The following is an 18,389-nucleotide window of genomic DNA, read 5'->3' as shown; positions in this document are numbered from 1 at the left end:
AAAGGGTAAGAAAAGGCGGGAAGGGAAGCGCGGGCTGCAGCGGGCCGGCTACACATCAGCCTCTCTCTCTTGGTACTTATATCTAGGTATGCTGTGATATATATGATGAAAAAAAGTACCTGGAATTTAGGAGCATGCAGACGTATCTGGGGAGGATTTTTTTTTGTGTGTGCATACTTGTATACTGTACCTGTATAGCTCCACGTCTGTTCGGACTGACTGAGCGGCTGAGCACGAGTACCACAATTCTCACCCTTCCCCTCCCAGTAGTCAAAAGTGATATATCCCTCCCATGATCCCCTGTGTGATTCCAACAACTAAAGATGGCGGACAGATCTGTAAGTGACATTTTAAATCTTCTCCGTAGCCATGTAAAGCTTGAAAGGGATAGAGGACTACTAGCTTTGGAAGAGAAACTGAAAGATACTTCTAACTTCACTTCAGATATACGACAAGTAGAGGATTTGCAAAACTCTTTAACCGAATTTGTGACGTCGACGGATGGAGCCTGGGAGACAAGACATGGTGGTTTGATAGGGAGCAAAACATTTATTTTGAACAATCTCGGCTCAGATGACTTCTGTGAGACACTCAGAAAAAAATCGTTGGGATTAATGCATGATGAAGAGGCGAGGGTCAGGATTGCTTCAGGTGATCTCAGAATCGAGAGCTAGGTTTAGAGAGGTGCTCGATCATAGCAAACAGCGTAAAATTTTCCAGTTTATATATAGACTGAGATATTCCTACGTTATTATGTTATTATATAAATTTCCCCCCAAACAAATCGAAATTTTCCAAAATGTCTTTGGCACAAGCAAATCTTTTTGGAATCTTAACAGTGTCCAGTGTATCTGCAATCAATTTATGACAATGCATACTTTAATTTGGCAATCAATCCAAGCAGCGAATCATTTTGCGTATCCCCCAGGAAGGCCCCCTCTGTAAAATCAGGGAAGAAGTAAATTAAAAAGCAACTTTCACTCCAAAAATATTTATAAGTCATAAAAGGCACTTTCCATCCACACAAACACTTACGCAACGGATAATTTTTTTTTTAGAGTAATGTAAAATGATTTTGAAACTTTTCCTCCTTTTTTTGTTGATTAACAGGAGAGGTACTCGGTGCCCTTTGTTCAAGGAAAGGTACAGGAGTTTTTGTGGCCTGCCGTGATGAAATCTTGAGGAATGTGGGTGAAAATTTAGAGAGAAGATTGCCCGACCCTGAGGAAGTGGCTGAAGGACTTGTGCATAAGTTAACGGGTAGTGAAAAGGAGACAGGAGAAGAAAAGGTCAGTAACAAATATTTTTAACCCTTTCCCTCCAAAGATGTCATTAGTAAATCTCCTTACTGTCTGTCATACAATTCTTATCATGGTAGTTTGGAGAATATGGTATTGGATCAACTGACAATCCCCTGATTTTCTTTTTCCTTATTCTGATCACTTGTCTACTTGATATTGTATCAATATTGTAAGGAGAAATTCTGTATTGGTCACTCATAAGAGTGAAAAGGTTGAATAGAAATGTTTGTTTTGATAAGTATCTTTCCATAGGATTACTTCCCCGTAAAGATGATTTTTGTTTTCATTTTGTTCATTTGGCTTACTGGGATTTGAAATCTTGTTAATTCTTCAACAAGAATTCAAGGTGCATGACAGACCATGCCCCGACCTATCTGATGTCACAGTTTGCCACAAGAAGGCAGATATCTGACCAAATAACAAGAAATTCCCAACAACTTAATATTCCTTTATTTAAAACCGCTGCTGGTCAGAGATCGTTTCACTATAGGCGGATTCATGCTGACGTCATTGTTTACATTTTTGCTCATTTGCATACGACTTTGCGTAAAGAAGGAAGCATGTTAGATACAAATTGACTTCAGGCAGCTAAAGAGCTAGAAAACCTTAGTACATGGTGAAATTTTTAGCTCTTTGGGTGTAATATTCAAGGAGAAATGGTCCATCAAAAACTGCAAAATTTCTGGGTGGCAAAAGTGCTAATGAGCTCATACATTCTATGTAAAATTTTGAGTTTTTAAACCCGTGTTGCACAAAAAGTATTGAAATCATCGGGCTTGTATTCTCTGGCCGAGTTAATTGTACTTTGACCTTTCGATATTCAGAACTGATTTAGTTTTAGCTCCATCAGAAACTGAATTGCTTATGCTAATGAGGCAAATATTGTAAACAAGGATTCCCCTATAGGATGGTAAAATTATGGAACTCGTTAGACAGTGATTTGAAACTGTGTAAAGGCCTCACTAACTTTAAGAAAACTTTAAAATTAAGGATGTTGAATGAGTTTCTTACAACAAAAATAATGGTTTTAACATATAGTTTTGTTTTTTTACTATACATGTCATAGAAAAAACCAGGAAAGATTTATTACTCGACGTTTCGGGGTCATCGTGACTCCATTATCAAGAGACTAGTTTAAAAACATGCAAATAAGGAAAGGTACAAGAATAGCATAAATTAGACTGAACGGCTTAAACAAACACCTTGGCGCGGATGGAATCCGTTTGCACGTTCAGTGTTGGCTTACGCATGCGAATATACAACATTTCATTAACAAGGCAATCAAATTTGCCGTTACATTTCGTGATGACGTTGAATTGCTCGATCAAGCGTTCAGGCATTTCACTATTGTGCTGGAGGTGGTAGTGTTTGTAGATAGAAGATGATTTCCTTGTGTGCCCTTCTACGCGCTCGTGTAAGTGACCACGAGTATAGCCCACATACCCTGCATCACACAGGTTACATTTAAATTCATAAACGACACATTGTTGGTTAACAATAGGGGGCTTAATTTCGTGTTGCTTAAGCTGTTGATCGAGCTTAGGGCTAACGAACACTGGTTGGACAGTCACGCTTAACTTCGAGCTTAGACTGTTCAGTTGTTGTTTAACATGATTAGCTGACGACTGGTCCTTGAAGGGTAACACTAATCTCACAGTCTCCGATGGTACGTCTGGTGATGGACAGGGTTCTGCAGATGAAATCCTTCTCTCAACGAACCGCTTGATTGTAGTTTCAACCAGTGGCTTTGGGTTCATAACTTGAAATACCCAAAGCCACTGGTTGAAACTACAATCAAGCGGTTCGTTGAGAGAAGGATTTCATCTGCAGAACCCTGTCCATCACCAGACGTACCATCGGAGACTGTGAGATTAGTGTTACCCTTCAAGGACCAGTCGTCAGCTAATCATGTTAAACAACAACTGAACAGTCTAAGCTCGAAGTTAAGCGTGACTGTCCAACCAGTGTTCGTTAGCCCTAAGCTCGATCAACAGCTTAAGCAACACGAAATTAAGCCCCCTATTGTTAACCAACAATGTGTCGTTTATGAATTTAAATGTAACCTGTGTGATGCAGGGTATGTGGGCTATACTCGTGGTCACTTACACGAGCGCGTAGAAGGGCACACAAGGAAATCATCTTCTATCTACAAACACTACCACCTCCAGCACAATAGTGAAATGCCTGAACGCTTGATCGAGCAATTCAACGTCATCACGAAATGTAACGGCAAATTTGATTGCCTTGTTAATGAAATGTTGTATATTCGCATGCGTAAGCCAACACTGAACGTGCAAACGGATTCCATCCGCGCCAAGGTGTTTGTTTAAGCCGTTCAGTCTAATTTATGCTATTCTTGTACCTTTCCTTATTTGCATGTTTTTAAACTAGTCTCTTGATAATGGAGTCACGATGACCCCGAAACGTCGAGTAATAAATCTTTCCTGGTTTTTTCTATGCCTTTGCTTTAGCAAATCCCTGCTGATCAAGTACTATACATGTATATCTTTTATTCTTATTGTACTTTACTGTTCACTGAAAAACCCTTTTAGGGAGTGTTCAGTAAACTTATTACTATTACTCCCAGAAGTGATTGACATTTTTGCAAAATTTTCCAAAATTTTCAATATGATGATGATTGACATTTAACTTCTCCTTATGATATCTAATATATACATTATCCAGCTAATAGGTAATGAAAATACTCCAATTTATGAGGTAGAATCTTGATCTATCATCAACTAAATTACAAGAAAAGGTTTAGCAGCTAAAGAGGAGAATTAGCAAACAGATCTTTGCATTTAACGGTTAACCCTTAACACCCTAATATCATAACTGATATTCTCCATACTGTTCTCTAAACATGGCCTAAGGTGCTGACAAGGAGAATTTGTCTAACAATCAAGAGCTTCTTTAGTTGGTGATCATTTTATTTATTCTCATGACCTTACTGTGTGATTCAGAGGTGATATAAAAGGAGAAATTAGATGCTAATCACTTTGGTGTCAAAGGATAAAATAGTGAATACAAGGGTATAACTCAATCTTCTATGCTCCATGCTGCAGTTGCTTTGGTCACCATGCCAAAAAGAAAAAAGGTTTTTCAACTAAATATGCAATGAAAGTTTCCAATAATAAAAAAAAAAGATTAACCAAGATTGGAAGCTTTATGAGAGAATTTAAACTTTCATTTGGTAGCTGTGTTGATAGTTGCCAATTTACCAAAAGTTTCTTTAAGATGTTACTGGCAATTTCCGAGTTTTTCTTCTGTTCAACAACCAAGAGCAATATATCATTCAGTGTTTATTTTACTTAACTAACTAGAAGCATTTTTGTCTCAACACTTTTTCTGTACAATATTGTTTGGATTTTTTAGCACAAAAATGCAGATGCAGCACAGATATTTCATGATACTGCAGGATGGAAACATTTAGAGACAAGTATGAGGTTTGTAACATGCTATCAAAATTCATTTTCATCAGTGAGAATGTTAGTTACTTTTAATGCCTTATACAGCAACAAAAGAAAGCTTAAGGTCGCTGATCAGATATACTTTATGTTTTAGGTCTCTTCAATCAGTGATAGAAGGATGTGGAAGAGCCTTCAATGAACATATTACTCAAGACCTCCTTGATCTGATATTTCAGGCATTAAACCATACAAACAGATTCGTTAGGGAGACGGGTTATCAACTCTGTGCATCACTTGTTAGCCTGGGAAGAAAACAAGGTAGGAATTCTTTGGATCACCATTAAACTTTTTTTTCTACTCTTTCGGATAACATAATCTTTACATAAAATCATTTCATTAAGCATAAGCATTGAGTGGGCACTCAGGTCCAGAAATGCGTGCAGTAACAAAAATAGGGAAATTACATCAAAATTGTCATATCACTCAGTGCATGTGTACATATTTGGCAATTTTGGTAAATTTTTAGTCAAATTCATCAAAGCAAAATCTGCTCGGTCAAATTGACAATTTTTGCAAATTTAAGTCAAATTTGTTGAAGTGAAATCAACATGGTGGATTTGAAGGTTTTGAGGAAATTTTGCCAATTTTTGTTAGTGCATGCATTTCTGGACATATGAGAGAGTAGCAAAGGTGAGGATGGGGGGGGGGGGTAATAACTGATCCTGTTTCACACACAAATCTCTTAGAAAAGTTAACTTGTCTTATATGAATTTTATGCTTTATCCCATATCACATAGAGACCCTTTTCCATTGGTCTATGAAATGTTGGGTGTCAAATTTATTGAATCATATTATTCTCTTTTCCTACCCTTGTGCAAATATAATAGTAGTGTTTCTCTTATAATAATATACATGAAAAAATTTCTCAGTTCTGATTGATTAAGATGAATGCAGTTTTCAGTTAATTCAGTGCAGAAGAGAGTTAATTCAGTGCAGAAGAGGGTTAATTCAGTGCAAAGAAAGAAAGAAACCAGACATTCTGATTGGTCAGAATGACTGGTCAAGGTCAAGGTCAAGGTCAATGTCACTTGCAGGGTTTGAATAAATTATTTTTGCACCTCATGCGCTCACTTTTGTTCTGCATAGTTATGAGAAGTTACCTCGTATTTTTTCATGTATATTATTAATACATAATCACATGATTTTCTCGCGCAATTTAGAATAAATAAGCACTTGTAAATTTTTTCAAAGACCACAAATTGCACTTGCTCTACAGGCTCATGCAATTTTGTTAGTCTTTGAAAAAATTTACTTGTGCTTATTTATTCCAAATTGCACTCGAAATCATGTGATTACCTATACTAACTCTTGAGTGATTCATCAAAACATGCATTCTTGTGGCAGATGAATCGTCAGAGGTTACAGAGTCTATTGTGGTAGATGTTGAGGAGAATGCAATACTTAAACATGGAGATCAGTTTTCTGATTATCTGAAGAAAGGGTTGTCTGATAACTGGAGCCAAGTATGTTGGTAGATAGGTTACTTCTGCAGCCACATAGGGATTACTTGATATCCATTTTTTTTTATGGTAGTGATCCAGTTAGGCTGTGTTGTGGTTCAAATTTTTCCTTTGGTTGAAAATTTTTGAACACAAGCTCATTAAGACAAGTGTTTTTTTTAATCCTCTGTCCCACTTTATCATTAGCTAGAAAAATTTTGTTAGGAAATCTTGGTAATGTTTTTTTGTTTATCACTGTGATGCAAAGGCAAAAAAGCACTAAGAACCAGAATTCACTGGATAAAACCTCCAAACTGAAAGCTCTTCAGTTCCAAAGATGGGATGGTGTTATGTATTTATTAAAATTGCCTAGTAATTAGTCCTTTTTATTTTCCATACAATTCTTATGATGTTTGTTTAGTGAGTCTGGTATTGGATTAATAGTTGATAATCATTAATAATCACTTGTCTGCTTGATATTGAATTGATATGGTTGGGAGAATTTCTCTCTGTATCACTCACAGGGCTTGACACTAACTTTTCAACTTACTAGCCAAGCGGCCAGTAACAACTTTGATGTTACAACAATTTTAGTTTGTTTACTGGCCAAACTGGCGAGTGGAAATCGAAAACCACCAGCCAAAATTGAATTTCTACTAGTCTATGGCTAGTTGACTACTGTTAATGTTGAGTCCTGACTCACAGAAGTTAAAGGGTTAATAGATAGATGAACTTGAATAACCACTGACTTTGTTTTGACCTTGACTTTACTTTGTTGTACAATTTTCCTAGACGTATGTGTTTAAATACCACCTGCTTATACTTTATAGCTCATAACATTTGTTTTTGTTTGAAATGTAGGTTAGGTTAGCGGCCTCAGTAGCCACACGTCAGTTCTTTCAGACTCTACCCAGTAAAGAATCAAGAGAGAAGTTTTTCCCCAAGGTTTTACCAGCCATGTGTCTGAACAGGTTAGACCAGATGCTATAATTTCTACCATAATTCCTGACTTGATTCAATTGATTCTTATAGCAAAAAATTTTGTCTCCCTAAGAAAAAGCAAAGCTGATGAAATCTCATGCAGTTGGAAATGAAAAGTGAACTTTTTACCTTGAACACTTTAATTTATAGTAAGTGTTTCAAAATCCCAATGCCAAGAAATTTTTGAAGTTTAAAAACTTCAACATTTATTGACATTGGGATTTTAACTAGTTATTCCCATCTGTGTAGCTAAATTGAAATTATTTGAATACATTTCTTTCAAAAGGTATTATGTAGCAGAAGGTGTAAGAATATACTCTCAGCAAAGCTGGAAAATCATAGTTGGAACAGAAGGGAAACATATGGTGGAAAAATACATCACAGAGACAGTGAGCGAAAAATATTTTTAATTACTTTAAATTAAGAAATACAGTGGAACCTTGATGTAATGAACCTCTATTTAACAAAGTCCTTGGTATAATGAAGTGATACTTTTCAGCCCGGCTAAAGTAATAATAAAATGTAATGACAAAGTCCTCATTACAATGTTTACAATCCAGAAGCCCATATGTATATGTTGTAGGTCAATTTGTTCTTTAGGTAAATTTGTTTCCAACTAGGTTAATTTGATCTCAACCAAGGTCAGTTGCTGATGTCCCTCTGTCTGTCTGTTTTTTTTTTGGCTGTGTTGAGATGTTTGGAACCTGAGGCGAATAATTGTTTTAGTATAATTTCAGGTTCCATTTCAACACAGCCGAAAAAAAAACCAGACAGACAGACATCAGCAACTGACCTAGGTTGAGATCAAATTAACCTAGTTTGAAACAAATTTACCTAAAGAACAAATTGACCTACAACATATACAGATTCCCCAATGTAATGAACAAATGTCAACACATGACAAAAGACAAAGTGTGAAACAAACCAACAACAATCAAAATCCTCATTGGAAGAATTTTTTCAATTAACATCATGATTAACGACATAAATACGGTGCAGTACAGTACTATACAGTGGCATTCTGTTGTTTAGCACTGTACACACTGTTCCTATTCATTGTGACATTTGACACGGATAAAAAACATTTCAAATCTGGGAGTGAAAGTTTAAATAGACTCTAATGTAATGCTTAAAGTTTATTATCATCACTCAGGTTGAATTTTACATCAGCCAAACCAAAGCAGACAATCATGCTGTCAGAGAGGCTGCTTGTGCCTGCATAGCTGAACTTGGAACCAAGGTTGGTTTATAAACCTTTCAAATAGGAACTTGTAACAATTTAATTCTGTATTTTTTTCTGGTTGTTCGCTTGACTTTCAGTTATTCTCTTTCAGGTGATAGCAGACTGAAAGATAGTTTTCTAAAAGATAGTTTCTTATACCCATTTAATTTCTCTTAGGTTAGCCAAGACAGTTTAAGATCACATGTTTCAGATCTTCTTCAGGCTTTGGTGTGTTGTTTCAAAGATGACAGTTGGCCTGTTAGGGATGGTATGTTTTGTGCTTTGTTATATTGAGGCAGGGAAGGGTGGGGGAATGGGATTGATGTGAGAGAAACTCTTAACCGCCTCCCGGTTAGCTCAATGGATAGAGCACTTGACTGTTGTGTGGGAGGTCGAGGGTTCAAGCCCTGGCTGGACCAACACTCAAGTTTTTAAAATAATTGAGAAGAATATGCTACCTTTCTATAACACCAAGAAATGGTTAGGTATTCTAGTCTTCTTGGATGGGGATGAATAAATGGAGGTCCCGTCTCCTACAGGGTTAGGGGTAGGAGACATTAATTTCCCACGCACGAGATTACTGTGTGATGGATGTCCTCCCCTGGGGTGGGATAGGTGGGATTTATTGGGTGGACTACCCGCATGGTTCGCATATATTTCATTCTAGTCCTACCCTACTGCGGTAATGCAGTGAAAAATGGTTAGAAAAAAGTAATTTTTTTGACCATGAGTGATCTTTGAATTTTGGAAATCCATATGACAAGACATGTCTAATTTATCTTACTTGTTTCTATGCAATAGTGTACATGCTGTTGTTGCCAGGAATTTTAATTGCCCATTTTTTAATTTAAAATTCAAATAAAAATCAATTTAATTAAACAAACCAAGCATTAAGCATGATATGTCTCAAATTTACTATTTCACACACAGTAATTGATCATAATTTAAACAACAGTTCAAAATGACATTCTTTCTTCTTCAGCTGCCTGTGTGGCTTGTGGAAATTTTGTGCTGTGTTTCCCTCAGGAGTGCAGGTAGGTGAAATGATTATTAGAGCCTTCACACATGCAAGTGAAGTCTCATTGGCATCCATTGTTTGGTCTTGTCATGAACGGGAGAAAGAGTGTGTTGCATGACAAGACCAAACAACTGCTGCAAAGGAGACTACAGTGAGTGTGGCACCAATGCAATTTATTTCTGCTCCAGATTGTTCAGACAACAAGGACAACAGACCATATAATACCTGTGTCTGAGTTGTTTTTCATATAAATCAAAACATCTTTTTACTTTACATTGGACAGTATTTTTATTGGAAACTCTGAATGTTAATGCCCTTTTTCTTCTACAAAATTTAAACAAATCAGTTACCCAAAGTGTCCCATCTCAACCCACCCATCTGAAAAAGTTATTAACTCCTGCATGCATTGCATACCCATGTTTTATTGTGAAATTCTGTTTCTGGCCACAAAAGACTGCTGCTCTGCCAGCTGTTAAGCTGTTAATGTTAACTCTCTCTTTGTTATCTGCTGAAATTTCACTGTAAATTATTTGAAAGAATTTGGTTTTATTTTAGAACAAGATTACACCCTCCAGCTGATAAGTAAAGTTTGTTTATTCTTGTGTCTTATGAACTGGATAATGATTTGAAAGTGCAAAAGGTCACAAGTGAATAACTTGTAAGGTTACAATGTTTGAACTTATTGAAAAAATGCTCAGAACCAAAATAAGTAAGCATGTGGTGGAACACATGCATCTGCTGGTAATAACACATGAATCTGCTGGTAATAACACAGGGGGCCCATACAATCTGTTTGTGTAGCTGACTGTTGTTTTATAGTGAATGTACCAGATTTACTGTTTTCCTCACCTATAGTGATATAGAGCTGACTATGTACATAAATCATTGATAATTGAACGTTGAATTACTTTACCTGTGGTTTATAGTCGTCCTTTTGCCTCAAAAATGTTTTTGTTTTTTGAGAAATTTTGATTAAGTCTGAGTTCGTTGTTAATGTAATGCATAAAAGAAAGACAAGGGTGGAAGCCTTGTTTTAAAAGGGTTCAAGTGCTCGAGCGATTTTCCCCCTGAAAATCACATCGTTCTGCTTTCAAACTTCGCAGCATTAAGGTCAAAAGATGCACAATTCTCCTTGTACCTTCTTTTCGAAAATCCATCCAAACGGACTGGAGCTAGCCCTCGAAGAAAATCAAAATCCCACAGTATTTAAGCACCTGGGGTGCGTAGCAAGATTCTCATGTGCCAGCCAGAAACCGTCATGTCTGATTGCCCTTTTCTGATTGGACGACATTATTTTGAATTGGACAACGTTATTTTGAATTGGACAACGTTATTTTAAATTGGTCAATCAGGTGTGATGGTTTCTGGCTGGCACATGAGAATCTTGCTACGCATCCCAGGTGCTCAAATACTGTGGGATTTTGATTTTCTTTGAGGGCTAGCTCCGGTCCATTTGGATGGATTTTCGATTAGAAGGTATGAGGAGAATCTTGCATCTTTTGACCTTAATGCTGCAAAGTTTGAAAGCAGAGCAATGCAATTTTCAGGGGGAAAATCACTCGAGCGCTTGAACCCTTTGAAAGCAAGGCTTCCACCCTTGTCTTTTGTAAACTCCACGTTTAATTTCCTTTTTCTTCAGAGTTCCACAGCGTTGTAAATCAGCCTCTCTACCTATGTCGCTCCGCATTGCTTTGAAATTCTCTGAATCTTTTGCAAAAACCCTTCACGAACTTTACATACTAACTTAGATACCAACTTTTCGAAAAACTAGAGTTCCAAAGTACTTATTCATAAAAAAAAGAAACGAAAAAGGTCATGTGCACGTGAACTTGCTGGAACTCGCATTGCTGGAATTCACGTGCTACGTTCTTAAAATATTTTAGTGGGCAAACACAAGTAAGACACGACATCTTTCTTTTGTGCATTACATTAACGACGAACTCAGACTTATTCAAAATCGCTAAAAAAGAACATTTTTGAGGCAAAAGGACGACTATACACCACAGGTAAAGTAATTCAACATTTATTTATCAGTGATTTATGTACATAGTCAGCAATATATTACTATAGGTGAGGCAAATGGTAAATCTTGTATATTCACTTTAAAACAAAAGTCAGCTACACAAACAGATTGTATGGGCCCCCTGTGGTAATAACATAATTTAGGAATTAGAATTCCTTACCTGAAACAACTTTTTTTTTTTTTTTTTAGTTCTAGCGCGGATGAACTTTACCCTTTATTTTTTGAGAATCTCTCAGACAGCATCCCTTCAGTCAGACAAGGTGCAGCAGTGTCGCTTAGCAATGTTGTTAAAGCTTATGGTATGTACCCCTACTTGTCACTAGTTGTTAGAAGAGGTTTTCACTGGGTTATCAAAAGTAGTTTTTGCAGAGTAATGGTTTGGGGTGATAATTTTTTGTGTGGACTGTTTTGAAGTGAGAGGGGATTAACAGTTTTGTAATGCTTCTCATCATTAATTCAAATTGTGACTGTTTATTTGCCGTGGTAATATAAATCTGGTATCAAAATTTAAATGAATTGTTGCTGAGAACCTATGTTGAGTAGTGTTGTAGCAAATTGTGAGGTATTTATCATTTGATGTTTATGGTCTAAAACAAAGTGACATAAACAATGTGTTTATGTTATTTAAAGGTTTGAAAATGAACAGAATTATATGGAGAACACTGTAGTAATTTTCAGACTATCAATGCAAAATAATTTGCTTTATTTGCAGGGGAAACTGCACTAAACATTGTCATTAAGAGAGTAACAGAAGGTCTTCAAGGAATCGAGAAACAGGAAGCCACCACAGAAAAGTAAAAATTTGTTTCCATCTTATATTTTAGCAATTATTGTGCAAATTTATATTCAATTGAAAGTAAAATGTTTACTTATTGAGTTTAGTTGCCCAGATGTGTAATTTTTTGTTATAGCTGTGTGCTTGTCTTTTTCTGTGGATATTTTTTTCCAACAATTTTCTTCTGTAGAAAAGTCTCCAATTGTTCCTGTTGTTACTCAGAAAATGTTCTGAACCTAGAAGGAACCACTGGAAAAATTAAGAATAGGAGATGTTTAGTTTACCAGCCAGCTGTCACCAACTAGGAAGACAATATTAATGTTTAACTCTTTGTTTAAGGTATACGGGAGTTGAGAAAGGTCCGGCCACATTTGGAGTTATAAAAAGACTGAGAGATAATGATATGGAGCTACATACAAACAGACAGGTAGTTTAACAAATTTATTGTTTGTATTAAGTAACTCATTTTGTTCAGGAAAGTTTGGCAAAGAGGGTTTATTTAGATAGGTTACATGTGATTGAGCCCAAAATTAAAATGTGGTGTGTTAATTTTACAGAAAGGCAAGGTAAGTGAGGTTTGAAGTTTTCCCCTTTAAATTTGTGACTGGTGAAATCTTGTTTACAGCACACATGACACATGGATTTTTCTAAAATTCTTGTGTGAAACAGGATTGGGTCCCTCCCTTTGTTGCTCTCACAGGATTGAAACCTGTTTCAGACTGTGTATTTTGAAGGATCACTATTGTTTTTGTTATCAATCATTTTGATACTAAATTGTGAGCCTTATTGTAATAAGGTATTTTTTAAAATTTTGGGGGTATTTTTGTGTCTGTAGATGTATTCCTGTGGGTCACTTGCCCCTAAAATGAGAAGGGGAGGTGGATGTGCTGACCATCTTTTCAGAAGACCTGCTGAGCCATGGGAAAGAGCTGATGGGTGAGTTTAAATCTCTCACAACTTACACTTCCACTAAGGCAGATGTGGGGAGTTAAAGGTTCAAAATTGTTTTCATTGCAAATCCCAGATATATTTAACAATTATTCCATGAGTGCGCTTTGGATATGAGATGATAGATAGCCAACGTGGCCCGTAGGCTATAATCATCTCATATCCAACAAGCGTGAGTGGAATAATTGTTTTATTAAAAAAAAACCCACTTCAAGATATTAGACAAATCTTCGCGACTTTATTTTGTAAGAAGAAACCGGATGTTACAATGTAGAGATATTAGATTCTGGCTCATATGCCATAATGACTAAGCCAATAAAAAGTCTTGAATTGCATTATCCAGTTTGTAATAAACCAAAATATAGCAATTTTGGGTGTCAAAACATAGGAGATTTTTGGTTATTTCCCCAACCAGAGCTAAATCTGGAACTCTTGCTTTGGATACTAGCTTATTGTTCACTGAGGCAATGTCCTTTTCGGCTGTCAATGACTGTCACAGTAGTTGTGAAGGTGTCTTTGGAGGGAAATTTGGTAAAGGGAGTCAACCTTTAATTCTTACTTAACTATGATTGGGGATTATGAGCAAGTTAATAATGAGAACTTTTTCAAGAGAAATATAATTATAATTATTTGTCCCATGATGTGGTTTTTCGTATGTGGATCACAACATTTTGACTGTATATACTGCTAGTCTTCCTGCAATGAGGTCAATTGAGTACATTTCACCTATATTCTATTGTGCTCAGCTTTGATTGAATGGATCTGATTGGTGCCTCTCTGATCAGGTCTGGATCAGACTGTCATGAGAGACTCCTGCTGTTGGGTTTCTTGATTATCAGCATCCAGGCTTCTGGGATTTCTTTCCCACTGGCCTTGTTGATGTTTGTAGGGTGAAGTCCTATGTGAATTGAACTCTTTCCTCCCTCTCCTAGTTGTGTGGACCTTGTTGCTGAGCTTTCAACCAATTCCAAGGCTCATAAAGAAGTCATCACCTTATTGCCCCTCGTAGCACAGGCAGCCCACTATAAACATTACACTCAGCATCTTCATCTACTTGAAACAGTCTGCACACAGGTAAACCAACTTGGAAACATGTCTTATTATCATTGACAATAACATATCCAATTTTTATTTTTTGTTTAATTATTTTTTAAATTAGCTGGCTATGTTTTTTTTTTCAGCTACCATTCATTGCCAAAGGAATAGGAAAGAATCAATTTAAAAGACATTTTGAGCTTTTCATTGACTCAATTTTCTACAGTCTGGTAAGAACTAGTGATAGTTGTGTTTTTAAATACTTTTTCCATAGTGCCTAAATGCTTGGTGTTCTGGAATCTAGATGGTGAAATCTTGTAAAAGTTATCTGTATTTCTCCTTTAGCTATACCCCAAGATCTTATGAATCATTTGTGACCTTTGTGATGTTTTGTTCTCAACTTTTTTGGAAGACTTGAAATAATAATTATTTGTCCTTACCTCTAGTTTTACAAACATTTCTTCCACAGAAAAGTGACAATGCGCTAACATCAACAGCAGCTTCTGAATGCCTTTCTCAGTTTAGCTCATTGTTAGGTCCTTCAATACTTAGAGGACGAATAGAAATGCACAACCCAAGGTAAAAGAATAAAGGCTGATAGTTTTGAAAGAAACTGTTTGGGGCTGCGTCGGTGGGAGTAACGAAATAACTTGGATATATCAACAAAGTTGAAGTGGTAAATTGGCCACCGTAACGATTACAAAAGCTGACGTTTCAAGCCTTAGCCCTTCATCGGAGCGAATGACGAAGGGCTAACGCTCAAAACGTCAGCTTTTGTAATCGTTACGGTGGCCAATTTACCACTTCAACTTTGTTGATATATCCAAGGTAAAAGAGCTTGCTTTGTCACCTTTAGTAAATTTATAGTTGGGAGGACATCCTTTACAGGGGTGGATCCACGATTTTTTTGAGGAGGGGGTGCACCACTAACGAATGGCGTAACTGACTGGTGACTGGATATAACCAAATTGTAATAGCAAATACAAAGAAAAGGCTAATGGTCATCTCAGGGGAGGGAGGGGTGTGCACCCCCTGCACCCTCCTCCTAGATCTACCCCTATTTTATCCTTTGCACCCTAAAGGTAGTATACATATCCTTCATAATGTTGTCTATACATTATCTATGGTTCTGATACAGGGAGTTTGGTTAACAATCAAAAGAAATCCTTGAATGGAAATAATTTCCTTGATCTTCCCTGACCTTGTTGGTTTTATTCAGGGTTGACACTATAGGGAGAAATTAAATGCTAGTCACAAAGATCAAAGAGTTAAAAAATGAAGAAGCCATAAACAAAACATGGAAAAAAAATAAAAACTTAGAACTTGATATTCAAAGTGAAAGTTGAAGGGGGAACTCTTGTCTGTCTTGGCACTGGTGCCTGGAATCCACCATGTGACGGCTCTCTTGCAAAAACAAAAATTACTAGAAAAAACTGCCATGTCAAGAGGCTAAGTACTGTTACAGTTACTGTTGCCTGAATAATGTGTTTGGTGAAAATGCAAGGAAAACTAGTGAGTGAGTAACGATTGTGTGTGACTTCTTGTTCCCTTGTACTTGTTCACATCACCAGTAGACATTTGAATGTTATGCCTACAATCCAGGCTAGAGAAGTAGACATTTGAATGCTATGCCTACAATCCAGGCTAGAGAAGTAGACATTTGAATGCTATGCCTACAATCCAGGCTAGAGAAGTAGACATTGACAATGTTGTGGTGTCGGAATTACAAAAAGATACTTAAGTGATGGTATAGTAATTCAGTTTATTACACGACTTGGGCAGTCAGAGGGCCAATAACTAAAATTAACCAATCAAAATGCTCTATTGCCGGTCCAATATTCTCTAAGTATTGGGCCGGGCACTGTCCCGAATGATACCACACTTGTGTCCCTTTGAACTTCAGTCGTATAATAAATCTCTTATTAACCAAGCTTGCTCGGGACCGTACTGGAAAAATAGCGGCCCTCTGTCTTTTTTTACGGACCAAGCGCAGTGAGGTCTGTACTGTCAAGACCTCAGGCCGACATTTTCCCAGTACGGTCCTCGAGCTTGGTTAATAAGATATATGTAATTCAGTATCATGAGATTTGTTATGACTACCACTTGTTTAACTCTCTGGCCATATCATTTATTATTTGTCTTTTTTTTGCATTTTTCCTCAGTTACCTTGATCTTTTGCCACCAAATCTGTCAGGACATATACAGGCTTGAATCCATCCTACAACACTTTGTTCATTTCCATTGGCTCCTTGTAATGCTCTCACTGAGAATATAGGAGAAGAAAAAGACAACATTTCCTTTGAATGATATTCTCTCCACGTAATCAAATTGTTTTTCTTTTTCGATACATTGATGATGAGAAGAGAAAATGGTTCTCCATGTTTCAGCAAGCTAAGGTGAAAAACTTAGATCGATAAAAGGATACTGTTTACTGTTTAATAATATACATGAAAAAATTTCTCAATTCTGATTGGTTAAGATGAATGCAGTTTTCAGTTAATTCAGTGCAGAAGAGAGTTAATTCAGTGCAAAGAAAGAAACAAACCAGACATTCTGACTGGTCAGAATGATTGGTCAATGTCAATGTCAATGTCAATGTCAAGGTCAATGTAAAGGTCAATGTTACTTGCAGGGTTTGAATAAATTATTTTTACACGTAATGCGCGCGCTCTTCTGCGTAGTTATGAGAAGCTACCTCATTTTTTCATGTATTTTATTAATAGATAATCACATGTTTTTCTCGTGCAATTTGGAATAAATAAGCACTTATAAATTTTTTCAAAGACTAACAAAATTGCATGAGCTCATTCCAAATTGCACTCAAAATCATGTGATTACCTATACTAGGAGTATGTGAAAAAGTTTGGTGCTATTAATGGTTTATAGGTCATCTAAATATCAGACTGGTTATTTTAAATACCAAAAAAGCAATTTCAAATTGCATGGGCTCATTCCAAATTGCACTCGAAATCATGTGATTACCTATACTAAGAGTATGTGATAAAGTTTGGTGCTATTAATGGTTTATAGGTCATCTAAATATCACACTGATTATTTTAAGTACCAAAAAAGGAACGAGGCTAACATCCAGCCATCTTGACCAAACAAGCTTAGTTAATAAAGGATATATGATATTGCCAAAAAGATTTTGCTTTATTAAGAATTAGAATGACTTGTGTACTTTGAGAGCCAGGAAAGAAAGCCAACTTTGTTTGTAGCACAACAAACTCACGAGAGTTGTCTCTGTTTTCTGTGTTTTGACTATCTTCTGCTGCTTTTTGCGTTTCCATTGCTGAAAATGTCCAAGAATTACAAATGTAGGTCTAATTCTTTTTTTTTTTTTTATGTGTGTGGGATCAATGTGGGCAATCCCGAGTGGGCAAGATAGGCCCATCTTGCCCACTCGGGTAGCCAATCAGAACACAGGATTCGCTTCATCTTGCCCATGGGCGCTGCAAGCGATGTAATAAGAATGGGTACTGCTGAATCTGCAGGGAAGCTTGATGAAATGCTGGAGGTAACTTTGCAATTGACCGGCATCCATCCATGGGGAATAGCAATACTTCTAGTTGCTTCATGTTACTTGGAGGTCTGGATAAACTCTTGCCAGGTGAGCCAATCGGCTCAAGTGCAGAGTTAACCTTTCCCTTAAAAACACCAGTTTTCCAGATCAGTTATTGTAATTAACTCTCTGCTTGATTTCAGTATTTAAGGCTTTCAACAATAAGCTGACAGGGTCATTATCAGTACAGGTTTATTTTGAAGAAAAATCATATGGAGAAAAATATGCAAGGTTTTCTTTAATGAGTGTATGCATTTATTAAAAGTGAACAGTTTATTTTGCTTTGTGTGCATTACCCCATCATTTCTTCTGAAAAGTGGCTTGCATCAGAATAATCATAAAATACAGACAGTAAAGTGCCAAATACGAATTGGCATTTGGGAGCTCTGATTTAGGGAGCACTTAAATCAAGTAGTTTGTAAAGTGGTGACTTGAATATGGATATAGTTTATATCTGACCACTTGCAGCCCAGAGGCTGAATTACGGGTGCAGTGTAAGGTTGAGAACAGACGCCAGCATATCAGGCGCCTCTGGCAGCCGCTTCAGTCTATCAATCTCACCTTCCCACCCATCCCACCCCAGGGAAGGACATCCATCACACAGTAATCTCGTGT

General features: G+C 36.8%; 1 protein-coding gene across 1 annotated transcript; it reads left to right on the top strand.

Annotated features, from left to right (window-relative positions):
• The first annotated feature begins 293 nt into the window (after positions 1-293).
• Positions 294-16,605, top strand: LOC111325729 (uncharacterized). Its single transcript, XM_088745275.1, has 18 exons — positions 294-651; positions 1,111-1,289; positions 4,677-4,747; positions 4,866-5,029; positions 6,116-6,234; positions 7,072-7,181; positions 7,478-7,580; positions 8,345-8,431; positions 8,591-8,681; positions 9,396-9,447; positions 11,644-11,753; positions 12,167-12,248; positions 12,569-12,656; positions 13,065-13,165; positions 14,110-14,251; positions 14,359-14,442; positions 14,682-14,791; positions 16,375-16,605. The coding sequence occupies exons 1-18, from the start codon at positions 324-326 to the stop codon at positions 16,421-16,423; spliced, it is 2,070 nt and encodes a 689-aa protein (XP_088601401.1). The 5' UTR covers positions 294-323; the 3' UTR covers positions 16,424-16,605.
• Positions 16,606-18,389: the final 1,784 nt, after the last annotated feature.

The sequence above is a fragment of the Stylophora pistillata genome, chromosome 14, assembly GCF_964205215.1.
Source record: "Stylophora pistillata chromosome 14, jaStyPist1.2, whole genome shotgun sequence".
Classification (NCBI taxonomy): domain Eukaryota; kingdom Metazoa; phylum Cnidaria; class Anthozoa; order Scleractinia; family Pocilloporidae; genus Stylophora; species Stylophora pistillata.
Note: the sequence above shows the minus strand (reverse complement) of the source record. Positions and strands in the feature narration are given on the sequence as shown.